The 20184-nt window shown below is 45.3% G+C and overlaps 1 protein-coding gene across 1 annotated transcript; it reads left to right on the top strand.

Annotated features, from left to right (window-relative positions):
• The first annotated feature begins 7834 nt into the window (after positions 1 to 7834).
• Positions 7835 to 19531, top strand: LOC121532832 (tensin-4-like). Its single transcript, XM_041838625.2, has 13 exons — positions 7835 to 7888; positions 9773 to 10049; positions 12012 to 12375; positions 12584 to 12945; positions 13080 to 13175; positions 13431 to 13562; positions 14092 to 14184; positions 15832 to 15909; positions 16077 to 16139; positions 17899 to 18070; positions 18203 to 18271; positions 18455 to 18481; positions 18610 to 19531. The coding sequence occupies exons 2-13, from the start codon at positions 9791 to 9793 to the stop codon at positions 18740 to 18742; spliced, it is 1848 nt and encodes a 615-aa protein (XP_041694559.1). The 5' UTR covers positions 7835 to 7888; positions 9773 to 9790; the 3' UTR covers positions 18743 to 19531.
• Positions 19532 to 20184: the final 653 nt, after the last annotated feature.

Consider the following 20184-nt stretch of genomic DNA (forward strand, 5'->3'; position numbering starts at 1 on the left):
GGGTCTGAACAGCTAGTTCAGCGATTCTGTTCTTTTCTCTAACCTGTAGGGAAATGAATACAGTGGGGATAAAAAGTATTTAGTCAGCCACCAATTGTGCAAGTTCTCCCACTTAAAAAGATGAGAGAGGCCTGTAATTTTCATCATAGGTACACGTCAACTATGACAGACAAATTGAGAAAAAAAAATCCAGAAAATCACATTGTAGGATTTTTAATGAATTTATTTGCAAATTATGGTGGAAAATAAGTATTTGGTCAATAACAAAAGTTTCTCAATACTTTGTTATATACCCTTTGTTGGCAATGACACAGGTCAAACATTTTCTGTAAGTCTTCACAAGGTTTTCACACACTGTTGCTGGTATTTTGGCCCATTCCTCCATGCAGATCTCCTCTAGAGCAGTGATGTTTTGGGGCTGTCGCTGGGCAACAAGGACTTTCAACTCCCTCCAAAGATTTTCTATGGGGTTGAGATCTGGAGACTGTCACGGATTCTGCCGAGGCTGCTCCTCCTCCTGGTTCGGGCAGGCTTCGGCGTTCGTCGTCCCCGGAGTACTAGCTGCCACCGTTGAATGTTTCTATGTGTGATTGCTTTTGTCTGTCTGTCACACCTGTGTCCGTTTGTGTCTGATTACGTGTTCTATAAGTTGCCTGTGTTGTATTGGTTAGGTTGTGTGTTGTTTTTCGCCTGTCCGTAGTGCTGCATGTTTTGATTCTGTTTCGTTGTTTATTGTTTTACGCATAGTTTGCGTAATGCTCGCCTCTGTTTTTTAATGAGGCCGTTTACTGTATCGTTGACTTGTATTTTTCACCAGTAAACTTTGTTGGACTAGCTTCGGTGTCCTGCGCCTGACACACCACATACACCTCAGCCTTGACAGAACAACACACCAGTATGGAGTCAGCAGGAGCAGTGGCGGCACCCAAGTCGCTGGAGGAGCGGATCAGCGACCAAGACACCATGATCCGGCAACTTGGGACCGCCATGACCGAGGTGTCCAACACTCTGCGCCGGTTGGTTACGCGAGAGATGCCCACGCCTTCTCACACCATCCCGTCACCAACGGCCAGTCCTCCTCTCTCAGCACCGGGACCCAGGGGCATTCGGCTCTCGCTCCCGAGGGCATATGATGGTTCTGCAGCCGGGTGTCAGGGGTTCCTCCTGCAGGTGGAACTCTACCTGGCCACCATACACCCAGCGCCCTCGGGATACGAGAGCGTCTCCGCCCTCATCTCCTGTCTATCCGGCAAGGCGTTGGAGTGGGCCAACGCCGAATGGAGGGGAATAGACGCCGCTACCATCACCTACGCGGAGGGAGAGTCTGTTCCACCTCCGACAGGGGAAGAGGAGCGCACAGGAGTTCGCCCTGGAGTTCCGGACTCTAGCGGCGGATGCGGGGTGGAATGAGAGGGCCCTCATCGACCATTACAGGTGTAGCCTACGAGAGGACGTTCGTCGTGAGCTGGCCTGCAGGGACACCAACCTATCCTTCGACCAGTTGGTGGACATCTCCATCCGTCTCGACACCCTGCTGGCTACCCGCGGACGTCCCCGAGTGGGGGTCGTCCATTTCCACCCTCCAGCACCTCCGAGCCGATTCCCATGGAGCTTGGAGGTGCTGGCGCTAGAGAGAGGAGGAGAGAGAGCCCGAGGGGGGCCATCCCCTGCACCAACTGTGGCCGTGGAGGACACACCGCGGCCAGGTGCTGGGGAGGGTCTCCTGGGAGAGGGGACAACAGGTCACGCACTGGGGAGTCATTCCAGGTGAGTAGTAGCCCCACTTACCCAGAGCTCTCTGTTGGTCACATGTGTATACCTGTGAGATTTCCACAGGTGGCACCTCATTCCCAGCATAAGGCGCTAGTAGATTCAGGCGCAGCTGGGAATTTTGTTGATCGTGCATTTTGTCATAGGTTAGGAATTCCCCTTCGGCCGGTAGAAGCCCCTTTTCCTGTTCATGCCCTAGACAGCCGGCCGTTGGGGTCGGGGTTGATCAGAGAAGTCACAGCACCACTTAAGATGACGACGCAGGGGGGTCATGAGGAGATCATTCAGTTTTATCTGATTGACTCTCCTGCGTATCCCGTGGTGCTGGGGCTTCCCTGGTTAAGCGCCCATGATCCTACCATTGCGTGGCAACAGAGGGCTCTTATGGAGTGGTCTGCCCAGTGTGTAGGGAGATGTCTAGGTGTTCCCTTAGGGGTGACCTCGGTAGAGAGTCCGAACCAAGTGCCCGCAATGCGCATTCCCCCTGAATATGAGGATTTAGCACTTGTGTTTAGCAAAACGAGGGCAACACGGCTACCACCTCATAGACAGGGGGATTGTGCGATAGATCTCCAAACAGGAGCGGCACTTCCGCGGAGCCGTGTGTATCCCCTGTCTCAAGAGGAGACAGCGGCTATGGAGACTTACATAGCCGAGTCCTTGGCACAGGGATACATACGGTCCTCCACTTCCCCGGTTTCCTCGAGTTTCTTTTTTGTGAAGAAGAAGGACGGGGGTTTGCGCCCGTGTATTGATTACCGTAGTCTCAATCAGATCACGGTTAAGTACAGTTACCCTCTTCCACTGATTGCGACTATGACGGAATCATTACGCGGAGCGTGGTTCTTCACAAAGTTGGATCTCAGGAGCGCGTACAATCTGGTGCGCATTAGGGAGGGGGGATGAATGGAAAACAGCATTTAGCACCACCTCGGGTCATTACGAGTATCTCGTCATGCCATACGGGTTAATGAATGCTCCTTCAGTCTTCCAATCCTTTGTTGACGAGATTTTCCGGGACATGCATGGGCAGGGTGTGGTAGTGTACATCGACGACATCCTAGTGTACTCTTCTACACGAGCCGAGCATGTAGCCCTGGTGCGCCGAGTGTTGAGGAGACTGTTGGAGCATGACTTGTATGCCAAGGCAGAGAAATGCTTGTTCTTCCAGGAGTCCGTCTCCTTTTTGGGTTATCGGTTGTCCGCGTCTGGTGTGAAGATAGAGGTTGACCGTGTGTCGGCCGTGCGTAATTGGCAAACTCCAACCACTGTAAAAGAGGTGCAGCAGTTTTTGGGTTTTGCTAATTACTACTGGAGGTTTATCCGGGGCTTTGGACAGGTTGCAGCTCCCATTACGTCCCTGTTAAAGGGGGGTCCGGTTCGCTTGCAGTGGTCAGCTGAGGCGGACAGGGCATTTGTCAAACTGAAGAACCTGTTCACCTCGGCTCCGGTGCTGGCGCATCCGGATCCCTCTTTACAATTCCAAGTAGAGGTAGACGCGTCCGAGGCCGGTATTGGGGCAGTCCTGTCGCAACGGTCCGGCACGCCACCTAAGCTCCGCCCCTGTGCGTTCTATTCTAAGAAGCTCAGCTCGGTGGAGCGTAATTATGACGTAGGGGACAGGGAGCTGTTAGCTGTAGTCCAGGCCCTAAAGGTGTGGAGGCATTGGCTTGAGGGGGCTCAACACCCTTTCCTCATTCTGACTGATCACCGTAACCTGGAGTACATCCGGGCAGCTAGGAGATTGAACCCTCGTCAGGCTAGGTGGAACATGTTCCTAACCCGGTTTGTTTTTAAGATCACATACATCCCAGGGTCCCAGAACGGTAAGGCAGACGCCCTGTCCCGGCGGTATGACACAGAGGAGAGGTCCATTGAGCCTACTCCCATACTGCCTGAGTCTTGTCTGGTGGCTCCGGTTGTGTGGGAGGTCGATGCGGAGATCGAGCGGGCACTGCGTACCGACCCTACTCCCCCCGAGTGTCCTGTGGGGCGGACGTACGTTCCGCTCGAGGTTCGTGATCGCCTTATTTATTGGGCTCATACGTCACCCTCCTCTGGACATCCAGGTATTGGCCGGACAGTGCACTGCCTTAGCGTGAAATACTGGTGGCCAACGTTAGCTAGGGATGTGAGGGTTTATGTCTCCTCCTGCTCGGTGTGCGCCCAGTGTAAGGCGCCTAGACATTTGCCCAGGGGAAAGTTACATCCCCTGCCCGTTCCACAACGACCATGGTCCCACCTCTCGGTGGATTTTGTAACCGACCTACCCCCTCCCAGGGGAATACCACCATTTTGGTTGTTGTGGATCGGTTTTCCAAGGCCTGTCGTCTCCTCCCAATGCCGGGTCTCCCTACTGCCCTACAGACCGCTGAGGCCCTATTTACCCACGTGTTCCGGCACTATGGGGTCCCCGAGGATATTGTGTCTGACCGAGGTCCCCAGTTCACCTCCAGAGTCTGGGGGGCGTTCATGGAACGCTTGGGGGTCTCGGTGAGCCTTACCTCTGGGTACCACCCAGAAAGCAATGGGCAGGTTGAACGAGTCAACCAGGATGTAGGTAGGTTTCTGAGGTCCTATTGCCAGGACCGGCCGGAGGAGTGGTCTAGGTATATCCCCTGGGCAGAGATGGCCAAGAACTCTCTCCGCCACTCCTCCACCAATTTAACACCTTTCCAGTGTGATTTAGGTTATCAGCCGGTCCTGGCACCATGGCACGAGAGCCAGATCGAGGACCCTGCGGTGGATGAGTGGATTCGGCGCTCGGAGGAGACGTGGGACGCTGCCCATGTCCATCTGCAGCGGGCCATCCGTCAACAAAAGGCGAGCGCCGATCGCCACCGCAGTGAGGGACCGGTATACGCACCGGGAGATCGAGTCTGGCTCTCGACTCGAAACCTGCCCCTCCGCCTGCCCTGCCGGAAGCTGGGTCGGCGGTTTGTGGGGCCCTTTAAAGTCCTGAGAAGATTGAACGAGGTGTGTTACAGGTTACAACTGCCTATTGAGTACAAGAATATTAACCCCTCGTTCCATGTGTCTCTTTTCAGGCCGGTGGTAGCTGGCCCACTCCAAGAACATGAGATAGGAGAGACCCCTCCGCCCCCTTTGGACATCGAGGGGGCCCCGGCGTACAGGGTCCGGACCATCTTGGACTCAAGGCGCCGGATGGGTGGTCTCCAGTATCTCGTGGAGTGGGAGGGGTACGGTCCGGAGGAACGGTGCTGGGTGCCTAGGAGGGATATCCTAGATCCATCCCTCCTGACGGAGTTCCACCGTGGGCATCCCACGCGCCCGGGTCCGCGTCCTCCTGGCCGTCCCCGAGGTCAAGGGGGGGGTACTGTCACGGATTCTGCCGAGGCTGCTCCTCCTCCTGGTTCGGGCAGGCTTCGGCGTTCGTCGTCCCCGGAGTACTAGCTGCCACCGTTGAATGTTTCTATGTGTGATTGCTTTTGTCTGTCTGTCACACCTGTGTCCGTTTGTGTCTGATTACGTGTTCTATAAGTTGCCTGTGTTGTATTGGTTAGGTTGTGTGTTGTTTTTCGCCTGTCCGTAGTGCTGCGTGTTTTGATTCTGTTTCGTTGTTTATTGTTTTACGCATAGTTTGCGTAATGCTCGCCTCTTGAGGCCGTTTACTGTATCGTTGCCTTGTATTTTTCACCAGTAAACTTTGTTGGACTAGCTTCGGTGTCCTGCGCCTGACTCCCACACCACATACACCTCAGCCTTGACAGAGACTGTCTAGGCCACTCCAGGACCTTGAAATGCTTCTTACGAAGCAACTCCTTCGTTGCCCGGGCGGTGTGTTTGGGATCATTGTCATGCTGAAAGACCCAGCCACGTTTCATCTTCAATGCCCATACACAAAAATGTATGCACGCATGACTGTAAGTCGCTTTGGATAAAAGCGTCTGCTAAATGGCATATTATTTATTTATTTAATGCCCTTGCTTATGGAAGGAGGTTTTCACTCAAAATCTCACGATACATGGCCCCATTCATTCTTTCCTTTACACGGATCAGTCGTCCTGGTCCCTTTGCAGAAAAACAGCCCCAAAGCATGATGTTTCCACCCCCATGCTTCACAGTAGGTATGGTGTTCTTTGGATGCAACTCAGCATTCTTTGTCCTCCAAATACGACGAGTTGAGTTTTCACCAAAAAGTTATATTTTGGTTTCATCTGACCATATGACATTCTCCCAATCCTCTTCTGGATCATCCAAACTTCAGACGGGCCTGGACATGTACTGGCTTAAGCAGGGGGACACGTCTGGATTTGAGTCCCTGGCGACGTAGTGTGTTACTGATGGTAGGCTTTGTTACTTTGGTCCCAGCTCTCTGCAGGTCATTCACTAGGGCCCCACTGGCTATAAGGTGAATGCACCAATTTGTAAGTCGCTCTGGATAAGAGCGTCTGCTAAATGACGTAAATGTAAATGTAAATGTAAATGTTCTGGGATTTTTGCTCAAGGTTCTTGTGATCATTTTGACCCCACGGGGTGAGATCTTGCGTGGAGCCCCAGATCGAGGGAGATTATCAGTGGTCTTGTATGTCTTCCATTTCCTAATAATTGCTCCCACAGTTGATTTCTTCAAACCAAGCTGCTTACCTATTGCAGATTCAGTCTTCCCAGCCTGGTGCAGGTCTACAATTTTGTTTCTGGTGTCCTTTGACAGCTCTTTGGTCTTGGCCATAGTGGAGTTTGGAGTGTGACTGTTTGAGGTTGTGGACAGGTGTCTTTTATACTGATAACAAGTTCAAACAGGTGCCATTAATACAGGTAATGAGTGGAGGACAGAGGAGCCTCTTAAAGAAGAAGTTACAGGTCTGTGAGAGCCAGAAATCTTGCTTGTTTGTAGGTGACCAAATACTTATTTTCCACCATAATTTGCAAATAAATTCATAAAAAATCCTACAATGTGATCTTTTGGATTTTTTTTTCTCAATTTGTCTGTCATAGTTGACGTGTACCTATGATGAAAATTACAGGCCTCTCTCATCTTTTTAAGTGGGAGAACTTGCACAATTGGTGGCTGACTAAATACTTTTTTCCCCCACTGTATATGGCATGTACAGTACAGGGGAGGGGAATGGGCAGAGTATATGCAAATTAAATACTGTAGTGTTTACTATAGTAAAAAAAGTTTTGTGTTTTTGCAGACTGTCGTGTTTTTGCTGACATTACTGTAGCATTTACTACAGTGCTTCTTTTGCTGTTAATACTGTAGTATTTACTATAGTATTCTACAGAATGCGACAACATTCTATAGTAAGTACTACACATGGTCGAGGGATTCTACAGTGTGGTATAGTATTCCACAGGCAACCCTGGTCCTGGAGTGCCACAGGCACTTCATGTTTTTGGTTTAACTGACCTGGAATACCAGGTGTGTTGAATTTAGGCAGTCACTGAACTGATCAACGGTATACTACAGTTTACTGTAGAATTCTATAGTAAGTACAGTAGTATTCTATAGTAAACTAGTATTTTTTCATGTGGGAACCCTACTTCTAAGCTATTTGACATCTTAGTTTTCCACCAATTTATAGTACCTTGCTTCAATATGGGTCTTTGAAGCCCGTAATACTTTATTTGCATAGTCCATCTGTAGATGCTCTACAGACTATCTACAGACTATCAGTAACATTTCAGCTAACTATCTACTAACCCTAACCCTAACCTTAACCCTTATCCTTACCCTAACCGTAACCTTAACCCTTACCCTAACCCCGGGTTTCCCAAACTCGGCCCTCGGGACCCCAAGGGGTGCACATTTGGATTTTCTGCCCTAGCACTACACAGCTGATTCAAATAATCAACTAATCATCAAGCTTTGATGATTAATTCATTATAATCCGAATAATAATTCACATTTCCTGTTGCGGCAGGATTCTTTTCCTGTATTTGCTTCACACTCTGATGACATCATCAAACCGAACCCAGAATGTTAGAGCTGCAAGCAAGGGCTTGTGAAACAGGCTGCTGATTGGATGACAATAGGAGGGGTTGGGAGCTATCAATAAAAGCATTCTAGCCTTGGATTATCTTACTTTGAAACCTCAGGGATATAGACAAGCCCTTTCCTTACACATTGAGAATAAGACAACAAGAAAAACAGGTAAGATACCTCAACTATATTTCAACAAATACAGTATAGAGAATCTCATACATGTGACGGAGGGAGATTAAGAATGCATTTAATTAGAATATGTATACTGTGTTACACTTAACTCTTTGGAAAAAAAAGATTTATGCAAACAAGAATCATAAAACATTACTACTGTATTCATCATATTAGTAATCAACCAATTACTGAAGGATAGATCATTGTGTAGTAGTGGTTTTTCAGTAATACATCTATATATATTATTCTTAAGTGTAACGTGGTGAAGGTGGGAAGGGACCTCATGCACACGCTACCTGCACTTACACATACAAATTGGACGTCCTTCGCAGGGTCTCAGGAAGTTGAATTAAGCAATCTAATGCCACAGTACAACCTTGTGCTTCTGCAACTACAGTATGTGTTGCCCCCAAGGCTGATAGAATGATTTCGAAGTGTTTCATAATGGAGAGCAGTGCCTCAGGCATCAACTTTCCTCACTCTGCCTAGAATGTGGAAATAGTAGGCTACAGTACACTACAGCAACACTAAAGGGGCTCTTTATAGGAGGTAGGTTTTAGATGTAACATATGCACATCTTTTAATTGCTGTAAATACCAGTGGTAAATCAGGATAGAAAACGTATGGGCTCTGATTGCTGTATCAGCAATGGAAGTGTTGGGGGGACAACAAGGGTTGTGTTGTCATGGCGACTCCCTCTGGCCCTGTGACTCACTGGGTGCCTTGCCCTGTCTGAGCTCACAGGGGAGACGAGGGGGAGGAGGGGGCAGAGTCTATGATCTCCCTCCTACACACTACACACCCTTCCTCTGACTGCTTCATTCATCCCCTCAACTATCGCTGTGAGCAAACCTTTCACTTTCACAAGAGATTGCGTCATACTTTTAGGTCAAACATGTATCTTTCAGAATGACTATGGCCTTTACCTATACTCTTGCATGTGTGATGCTGTAAAGTTAACCACTGCATTGATAACCACTGGTAGGCAGAAAACTTTAAGGGAAGCATATGAGTATTTGTTCATCGCCAGTAGCTGTTAAGCCAACAGCAAGTATTACTCATATTTAGATGCAGCACCTTTCACTGGGATCACAAAGAGTTGACCTTTTCTGACAATACTATCAACAATACAATGACAGTTTGTGGAGGGTTCATGTAGTACACGGGACAGCTGCAAGTCTATTGAGACTGGGAAAGGCTGGGTGGGGTTAACACATAATGTGGAAGAGTGATATTTGAACTTAATTCACTCAAGATAACGTTGTGTCAAGATAACATTGTGTGTGAATCCAAGGAAAAAGCAATATGATGTGAATCATAAAGGAAACATGTCGATCATCTACCACATCTGGACTTTTAGTACTGACCCTTCTACTTGGGTTCTGTTGAATTGCAATGTCTTTTAACGGACACCTTTTTCCTAGTTGGCAACTCTTGTTAAAATGACGTTTCTTACAACCAGACAGTTCTGCTAACTTTTCCCTGCTGGGTTCCTAAACATTTGATCTGTAATGTAGATTTGTATACATACATGTAAATTTTACTAAAGTGTAAATATAACTCATATAGTAGCAGGGTCATGTCTAGGGTAGGCACAGCTGTCCTATTTGGGTCAGTTCGGACACAGTATAATAACCGTCATTCATCCCATTGACACACCATTGTAAGTGATCTCTCTTATGCGAATCAAATCAAATCAAAGTTTAATATCGGATGTCGGAATGAATCCAATTAACAACCCAAATAGCACTCTAACAGTAATCCAAATGCAATCATACATATGTACACCGGATGAATTTACACAAGATATGCTAAGAATGATATGTACAGCAGTAGATACATTAGCGTGAGTTAATCCTACTGGTGGTTCTGTTTCAGAGAGCTCCCCTTTACGTGATGCCTATAGCTGGAGCTATGTCCCACATAATACCCAATCACATTCTCAGGGTGGGTCAGAGTACCCGGCTGGACTCTGCTCATGAGGCGGCTCTAGGGTGCAGTCCGAGCGCCATGATGGACCCTAACGGGGGTTGCAGTGAACAGGACGATCTGGACATCTCCCTAGATAACCTGAACCAGCTCATTCTGGAACTGGACCCCACGTTTGTGCCCATCCACATCAACAAGAGATCCCAGTCCAGTAGCCTCCACACAGGTAGGATAATGAGTGAGAGAGCGTGTAAAACCCAATAGTTATTCATATGCTGTGATATAGGCCTATTTACTTTCTACAGTACAAGCTCACATGCTTTATTTAAACTGTAGTTTATCTACGCATAAAACAATATATATTTCTACGTAGACCTGTCAGGAGGCTTATGCCTACTGAATTACTTTCGGTCATTCAATTCAACAGTTTTGAACATTGCAAAAATGTCCAACTTAGTCAATGAAAGGATTCAGACCTAGGGTACTTTTCCGTCGTAAAAAAACAGCGGCTAGAAACATCTGCAGGTACGTTGGCTGGAGACCAAGCCTGAGAACCTTGAATAACAACTTCCATTGTGCCCCATTCATGTACCCATGGCCCGGGGCTATGTAAAAATCCACATCAGTTTAATGTTACAAAATAGAGTACATTTGTCTGGGGTTACTGCCCAGACAAAAAAGCATACCACACCCAGAACATCTGAGGTAGACACACAGTGGTGCTTTAAATACAGTCAACCTTTTCAACAGTCACAGTCTGACATGGTCTGAACAACTGAAAAACAGAATAGAGCAGAATTCCATATATATAGAAGCATTCATTCTTAGAAAACCAAATAACAAATGGCGTGGGATGTACTGAATGAGGTCAGAGTAATTGTGATGGATATAGTTACTGTTACTACCTACTCATCAATTTATCTTCCCCTTAGTATTAGTCACCTTTCCACGTCAACTCTAGTGACTATATCACAGTGACCCGCCCGTCTCACTCACACTGACCACAGGATACCCCACCTTAGTGGCATGGGGCAACAGACTTGCCTATTTCAATAGGTTACTGACAGGCAGGTAGGTAGATCATACAGTCAGCAATCATTTTTTTGGGACAAGTTGAAACTTCTCTAGAAATTCTCCATGGCAAAGCACTGTATTCTCATCATCACAGCAGGAACACAGTGTTTGCTTGGTGTATTTGAATAGGCAGGGTTGGGACTCACTTGAACAAGTAAAAGCCTGCATGACGTGGAGGAATTTCAACCTTATATCTTTAGCCTGCCAGGAAAACACTTGTGTGGTATACACTGAGTGTACAAAACATTAAGAACACCTGCCCTTTCCATGACATAGACTGACCAGGTGAATCCAGAAGAAAGCTAGGATCCCTTATTGATGTCACTTGTTAAGAATGGTCCACCACCCAAAGGACATCCAGCCAACTTGACACAACTGTGGGAAGCATTGGAGTCAACATGGGCCAGCATCCCTGTGGAACGCTTTCTACACCTTGTAGAGTCCATGCCCCGACGAATTGAAGCTGTCTTGAGGGCTAAAGGGGAGGGCAACTCAATATTAGGAAGGTGTTCTTAATGTTTGGTATACTCTGTGTAGTATTGACATAATAAAGCCACGCCCATCTAATACAGACACAAAGCCATAGAAGGGAAAGGAATGGGATGTATGAGTGTGTACACGTATGAGATTAAACGAGTCTCCACCATCTGCTCTGACTGTATAGTATGAGTATGTGGCACTGGAAAAGGCAATATATTTAATCTGTAACAGCATGCAATGGATATGATTTTTGATCATAGGAAGACATCTATTTCAACATTTCTCATTCATATTATGGGGAAGGAAACGTTTAAGACCTCCAACTTTAAATGTGTGTACTCACTTCTCGTAAGTGACTGTATGCTAGAAACACAAGGAGAAAAAAAGACCACGAATTGGGTGACTTATTGCTCGCAGAATAGGGAAGTTCAGTTCATTCATTGCTTAAGCCACTGAATATACAGTACCTTCCTCACGCTACTCTCTGATGTTCTTCCTCTCTCCTCTCGGATAACATAACGTTAACAATATAAGATTGCATAGACCTATTAGGTTTTACATTCCCTTTATCTATTCTATATTTTGCACCATTTGCTCCAACTTCCCTCTGGCATTCTCCCTCTCTCCTCTCCAGCTGACTTCTCCTCTCCAGATGAAGATGTCTCCAGATGTGTGCTCGTCCCCAGAGGCTGTTCTCCAAGGAACACCTCCACCTCCTTCTCCTCCGTCTCCCCCTCCTGCAGCATTCCCATCCCACTGTCCTCTGCTTCTGGCTCCAGGTGCAGCCCCCAAAGCTCCCTGGTGTTCTCTGATGCCTCCTCTCGCCCCCCACTGCCGTGTGGAAGTGTCCTCCGGCGGCAGCAGCCCTCAATGCAGGGAGGCGAGGTGGGCATGTGTTCATCCCCGGTCACCCTGCTCATGTCACACTCTCACAGGAACAGTGCCGTCTCCATGCTCTCCACGTCCCCCGGCTCAGAAACCAGCTACATGATGGGCAGGTCAGACCCCTTCACACTGTGTTAATACATGCTTTTGGAAATTACTTTAATATCTGAGTTTGATGCAAAGATAATGGCAAGTGAGACCAGTCATGACTCCATAGAGCAACACTAACTGGTGTTGACACTTGAAAGCTCAACCAATGCTCTGTCTGGACTCTACAGCGCTGTAAACATATTCTCTCTTCAACTCATCTCTCTTCCACAGCTGTCAGTCCTTGCTCAGTGACAGTGAAGGCGACAGCCCAGAGTCTCTCCTCCTCTACCGCACATCCAGCTCCTTCAGCGACGTGTCCAGGTCCTCGACCAGGCCGTTCACCAACAGGCAGAGCCCAGACAAGCCCTCGCCGTCCGGCCCATCACCACTCGGCCACTTCCAGGGGATCCACAGCAGCCCTCACAGCAGTCCTGCCTCCCTGGCCGGCTCCCTGACGGACATCCCTGTGGTGTTGGTCAACGGAGCGCCAGAGTGGGAGCTCAGCCCCCAGTCACCTCCAGAGGCAATGGTCCCAGACATACAGATCAAGCAGAGGCCCAGCTCCAGGCCGTCCTCGCCATCTCCCTCTCACTGTGAGTCCTGATGATGATGATCCTCGTCAATCTGTTTCAAATCTAAAATCTCTGTCCAGTGCCCTCTGCTGGGAAAATGGTTTGTGCGTATTCAATAATAAAATAATGTGCATTTCATTTTCATGGTCCCTCAGCTTTCCAAGGCCATTTCCAAGGCAACCAGCACTCCATGAAGTTTGTCATGGACACCTCCCAGTTCTGGTTCCGCCCACACATCAACAGAGTTCAGGGTAAGCGTTGTGAGAAGAAATGAGGAGCCAATATATTTGGCCACAACTGTATGTACTTTGTTGCATTTTATGTCCTGTAATACATTTTAAAGACGCAAAGCAAATGTATGTTTCCACAGAAAACAAAAGCTTATCTTATCTAAAATGAATTATTTTATTAATACTCGGTCTACAACAGAGTGACAAACAATGGTGACTCTATGGGGATACCCCTGCACTGTCTGAGCTGTGTCTGTGGTACCTGTGTGATTGTAGCTGAGGCCATAGTGATAGACAAGGAGCCGGGGACCTTCGTGGTGAGAGACAGCACGTCCTTCAGAGGCTCCTTCGGGCTTGCTATGAAGGTGGACCAGGTGCCCATCAATACATCCCCTACTGACCAACCAGGTAAACAATCCTGAAGTCCTTCTCAGTACAACACTGCTACTCAGAACAACCACACACACACCACATCACACAGTCCTATAAACACAGTATACAACTAAAGCACACTAAATGCCAGGATCAACACCAGTGTGTCCTGAAAGGACCTGACAGGACTTACCTAACTCTCTCTGCTGCTGACTTAAGTGGGCATGTCTGTCTGTGTTTATCGTGAAATCTGTGGTGCAACCCGAGACCGCTCTTTACTCATAATGTCTAACTCTGTGGCAGTGCAAACACTCAATAGCATTTGATTACCGGGATGTTATTATAGTGTTTAAATCTTGGCTTCTTATATCAACAGTAACTATGATCAATATTACAGTATTATCACAACACCACATCATCAACAATACCACAGTCAAAGTAGAACCAAAGGCTTCTGTCCGTATGTGATCTAACTGTCATATCTCATACCAGATTCGTTTACAGTAGCTACTACACTGCTTATCTGCCTTGTCTCTTTTCCTGACTCTTGGCTTCTTTATTGTAGCGGAGGGCAGCTCAGAGCTCGTGAGGCACTTTCTCATTGAATCGTCGGCCAAAGGCGTCCGTATCAAGGGCTCTTCACAGGAACCATACTTTGGTAAGAAGTAGGCTATGTTAACTTTGTTCATTCATAGCGTGACAAGATATCAATCCCACACTTATTTGTTTACCATGAATGAACAATCTGTCAATCAAACGTCTTGACAAAAGGCTTACACCCTGGTTAAGGAATTACAAGACTTGAGTCAGCCATGTATGGTTGGTCTGCTGAAAACTGGGAGGCAGAGGGATGGAGCTGTTTGCTTTTCAGGGCTCTGAGAGATGTGAGCGTCTATCCTATGTCCTGTAAGAACGTATGAAAGTAGATTAGATTTATATTGGCTGTACCACATCTCAAACAATCACACTACAGAATAATAAAAAACTAAGTTGGGTCTGATTGTGATAAGCTATGCAGATCTTAAACACACTTGTGACTTTGAGGTTGCTTTGGATCATCAAGGCTACTCTGGTGCATGGATGCAAAACCACGACTCAGAAAGATCATCCATGCCCTCTTGTGGACATTCCTTGAAACAACATTCATACTTTATCATTTGACATGTACAGTGCCTTCGGAAAGTATTCAGACCCCTTGACTTTTTCCACATTTTGATACGTTACAGGCTTTTGGAAAATGTTGCACAGTTATTAAAAATAAAAAACTGAAATACCTTATTTATATAAGTATTCAGACCCTTTGCTATGAGACTCGAAATTGAGCTCAGGTGGATCCTGTTTCCATTGATCATCCTTGAGATGTTTCTACAACTTGATTGGAGTCCAGCTGTGGTAAATTCAATTGATTGGACATGATTTGGAAAGGCACACACCTTTCTATATAAGGTCCCACAGTTGACAGTGCATGTCAGAGCAAAAACCAAGCCATGAGGTCGAAGAATTGTCCGTAGAGCACAGAGACAATATTGTGTCAAGGCACAGAGAAACCAAGATTGAACTCTTTGGCCTGAATGCTAAGCGTCACGTCTGGAGGAAACCTGGCACGATCCCTACGGTGAAGCATGGTGGTGGCAGCATCATGCTGTGGGGATGTTTTTCAGCGGCAGGGACGGGAGACTAGTCAGGATTAACGGCGCAAAATACAGAGAGATCCTTGATGAAAACCTGCTCCAGAGCGCTCAGGACCTCAGACTGGGTCAACTTCCAACAGGACAATGATCCTAAGCACACAGCCAAGACAACGCAGGAGTGGCTTCGGGACAAGTCTCTGAGTGTCCTTGAGTGGCCCAGCCAGAGTCTGGACTTGAACCACATCGAACATCTCTGGAGAGACCTGAAAATAGCTGTGCAGCAATGCTCCCCATCTAACCTGACAGAGCTTGAGAGGATCTGCAGAGAAGAATGGGAGAAACACCCCAAATACAGGTGTGCCAAGCTTGTAGCGTCATACCCAAGAAGCCTCGATGCTGTAATCGCTGCCAAAGGTGCTTCAACAAAGTACTGAGTAAAGGGTCTGAATACTTATGTGAATGTGATATTTCAGTTATTTATTTTAAATTAACAAACATTTCTAAAAACCTGTTTTTGCTTTGTCATTATGGGGCATATTGTGTAGATTGATGAGGAAAAAAACAATTAAATCAATTTTAGAATATGGCTATAACCTAACAAAATGTGGAAAAAGTCAAGGGGTCTGAATACTTTTAGTTAAAACAACTGGACTGTGTTTTTGATCCCCTTGCAGGTAGTCTGTCTGCCCTGGTCTTCCAACACACCATCACTGCCTATGCCCTACCCTGCAAACTTCTGCTCCAGTCACATGGTGTGCTATAATAATGTAACAGATAGCCTACATCTATTAAGCAACAAGCCACTGATGATTATGATTACATAAATTGTATGATGATGTGAATAATAGCATATTCCACATATAAGACTACCTTTTTATTTCTAAACCAGGCAATTCAATAGTATCTGTTTGGTCTACAGATCTGAACAAAGGAGAGGAGGGAACAAATGACAGGTCATCACCAGAAGACAAGACCAAGACAGGTGAAAATTGTGCACCCACCTTTCATCAATAGGTTATCTAGTTGTGGTGTCAATTTGCCAATCAACTAGCTAGTTTTATATTCTTCTGTCTCTAAAGAATAACTTGCATCAACATCATATTTCATGAACAAGGTTGGTAGGCCTACCCTTACGAAAAAAGATTGCAGTTTTGAAACTGCAATAAAAGTGCAGAACATGCAGTCGACTGTGGTATTTTGGACACAGTAATTGCAGAATAACTACAGTGTACTGCAGTTGAACTGCAGCTATACTGCACTGTAACTGCAGTTAAACTACAAAAGTACTGCAGTAAAAAAAACTATGTTATTTTGGACGCAGTATTTGTAGCGCACTGCAGTTATACTGCACTCTAACTGTGTGGGGACTGGCTAAAGAAGTAGGCCAAGCTAGCTAGCTATAGTATCTAGCGTTTCATTGTAATAATAGCTAGTTATCTGTTAATGGCTTGTCTGAGTAAACTTGCCCTTACAAGAAAATATTGAAACTGCAGTAAAAGTACAGTAACTGCAGTCGACTGTGGTATTTTGGACACAGTAAGTGCAGCATACTGCAGTTATACTGCACTCTGACTGCAATCTTTTTTCGTAAGGGGTGAAAACTACTGCACTACTACATTGGTTATCTTGAACTTGTTACAGTTCAACCATAAGTAATTTTCCCCATAATATACCTTTGGAAAATCGTTACATTTGTATGAAGTTAGAGAACTGCATCTTCAGATAAGCCGTGCAGAGATTCCCTAAAAACACGCCACTTTGATACAGCTCTGACTTTTTCGTAGCAGGTTAGGATAATTTAAGCAGCAGGTTAGGAGAATTGATGTAGCAGGTTAGGAGAATTCCGTTAAGGTTAGGGTTAGCGAAAATTCTTTAGTTTTTAGGGATTCCCAAGCCATGCATGCCAAGAAAGCTCACAGGTGAGGTGACCACCTGACCTCTCGCGACTCCAATTATCTGGATCATCGCAGTATGCTGGATACAGCCAGAGATTTGGATATTGACGAGATACCTATGTCTCCGTCCCAACAATGGAATGGCGGGCTGTCAAGCTCCCACCTATTCCTCTCTTTGGATTGGTGGATACATCTAGTTATTTGAATGCTCTTTTCAATATTCGATGAGGGGTATTGACGTCAACCGCCTGTGTTCAATGGAGAGTGAGAGTCTATGCTAGCCTCATGAATATTACCGTCTCGAATTTCAACAGGGACAACTCTGATATAAAGTGTTTTTCTCAAAGTTGCCAGGATGTCACGTGAACCACACTTATATCAGTACACTCGTAACAACCTAAGCATTATGAAACTTATATTAGATCAAATAAGCCTCACGTATAAAAATAGCAATTCATGTTTATCTTGACTAAATTCAACACTCTCATTGCCGCCCATACAAAACTCCTCACCTACTTAATAATGAAGAATCTGCTTAACGTGGACAGATTTTATACAACGCGGTATGCGTGCAACACAAGTTGCAACAATGTTGCAACTTCTTGCATTAAATAATTTATGCTACATTATAAACAGTCACGGTAGGCTACATTGCACACAGTATTTGGTCTCCTACAATAGTTTGGAAAGGACTGGTAAGTGTAGAAATCTGCTGTAGGCCAGAGTCCTCCAGACCTACATGCAACAGTAGACAGCTGTGGTAAAAAACACCACACTGGTTTTTTAAAATGATCTAGGTTTCTCTTCTCTCAAATTAATTAATGATCTTCCATGTCTTCTCCCTAGCTTGCAATTTCCTCTACCTGAGTGCTATCCCCACTGAGATGCTGACAGGGCCATGTGCTGTACAAAAGGCTGTGTCCTCCACCTTCACGATGGACTTGAGCACCATCACACCCACCATAGTCAACCTGAAGGTGTCACCCAAAGGTGTCACTTTGACAGACATCCAGAGAAAGTAAGAACATTTTGAAATGTCTTAATTACATTTTCTTTAGAGAATTCAATAACTCGAAAGCTGATGATGGTAATGACTTGTAAGACCTTTCTTGATGAAATGAAATCTGATGAATGTGTGTGTTCCCATCAGACACTTCTTCCGACGTCATTACCCTGCAAACCTGCTCAGCTACAGTGGTGAAGATCCAGACAAGAGACTGTGAGTTGATTCTTTCAAAAGCTTGTGTTTAAGGGCCCTGAGTTTTCCCTGGTAAGGTTATGTGGTCAGGAAAAACTCAGGGCCTACAAATCAGAAATCTAATTCCACTCTGAATGGACTGTTTCCCCTTCCATTTTTAAACATTGTTTTAATCTCTAAATTATACCACTTTTATCTTCACAGGTGGCACAAGAGTTCCAAACCAGCAAGGTAATGTTTTTCATTATTAGATCGCTTCAGCATGCATACGACCATATTGTAATAGGTATAATTTTGTGAATGAAAGCTAACAACAATTTAGGCTAATATCCAACTTTGTTGATTTTTTTTCCCTCCAGGATATTTGGTATAGTGGCAAAGGGCACTGAAGCTGGTATGGAGAATGTGTGCCACGTCTTCGCAGAATACGACCCTCTCCAGCCCTGTAATCCGACCATTGAGTTGACACGGGGCATCATATTCAAACCGTAACCACACTCCGTCCAGTGTGGGAAGATGAGATAAGACAATATCACCAGACTGAATGTCGGAAGCTCTTTAAGTCATTTCCGTCAACGAGGGTGCCCAGAGCCAGACCTGATACAGATACTCTGATGTGTCATAAAGACATGTAACAGGGATTCCTGTAGCATGTTGCAGGTCTGAAGACCCGCTGAGGCCAAAAAGCTTTCCACCAAAGCTAAGACTGTGGTGTCCGTTCAGGAAAATGTGGTACCCCCAATTCATTTGATAAAAGGTAGGAAGATACTGTAGATTTCAAAATCGATAAGTAATAGATGTTACACGGTATAACATTGTATAGTTTGGATGGAAAGGGTTTCACAAAGTACCCTACTGATGTACTGTAGATCAGTACCTTGTTTAATAGTCACCCCCTGATTATGTGGAGGGCACAGTAACTGGAGCTATCTTCATTTCTACAGGAAACTGTGATGTAGTAGTTATCGTAACGAGGTTGAAAAGCAATAGAGGTTCATTAGATAAGTAGAGATATCCTCTCAGGGACAAATTCTAACTTGAGATCCATGTCACTTGCATTTTGGCACAACTCTCCCATTTACACTAATGCATGGTTTATGAGAAAATGCGAGTTATGGGCATGCAAGTTAGAATTCGGCCCTAATATGGGTCATTTGATTTGACAATAATTATATTTCTTCCTGCACTAACTTTATCAGATCTATTTTCTCAGATGTTGTATATTCTTGTGTATTGAATACAAAACATATCTATTTCATATTTTGTCATATTTATTTTATATGTAGGATAATAATAAACTTAAAGTGACAAGAATGTTTGTGTCTTGTCCCGTAATGGATCTTTAATATCCCTGCAGGGTGCACCCATACCCCAAATACATACCTGCCAAATATTATTATTATTATTATTATTATTACATGAAATCATCTGGAAATACGTGAAATAATCTGACTCTGTGGAAATACTTTATCTCTGAAATATTCACAGCATTTGTACAAAAACCCATGACTAGAGAAATATACTATTCTATATTGATACAAAGAAACACAACAGACAGCGTTTGTGGTCTTTTTATTTAAATGAATACATTGTTAGATAAAAGCATAATTCTTCATTCTAAAGTTAAAGTGCTCCAAAAATGAAAAGAAGTTCTAGTCCCAAGTACTCCACGAAGCAGAGCAAATCAAGCACATGAAGAACTGCATAGAAGATCATTGTTTTTAACATTTTTACACAGGAGGCACCCAACTGCAATTCACAATGGTATTATTTTCGCGTCATATATTTGGTGCCAACTCAAAAACATAGCAAAAAATATGAAATAAAGATATTGTCTTATAGAGTGTAATCAGTCATATAGATATTATGAATACGACACCACAATCCCAAAATAAAGCATTCAAGATACTGTAGTGCAACTATTTACAAATACC

The sequence above is a fragment of the Coregonus clupeaformis genome, unplaced genomic scaffold, assembly GCF_020615455.1.
Source record: "Coregonus clupeaformis isolate EN_2021a unplaced genomic scaffold, ASM2061545v1 scaf0443, whole genome shotgun sequence".
Taxonomy (NCBI): Eukaryota; Metazoa; Chordata; class Actinopteri; order Salmoniformes; family Salmonidae; genus Coregonus; species Coregonus clupeaformis.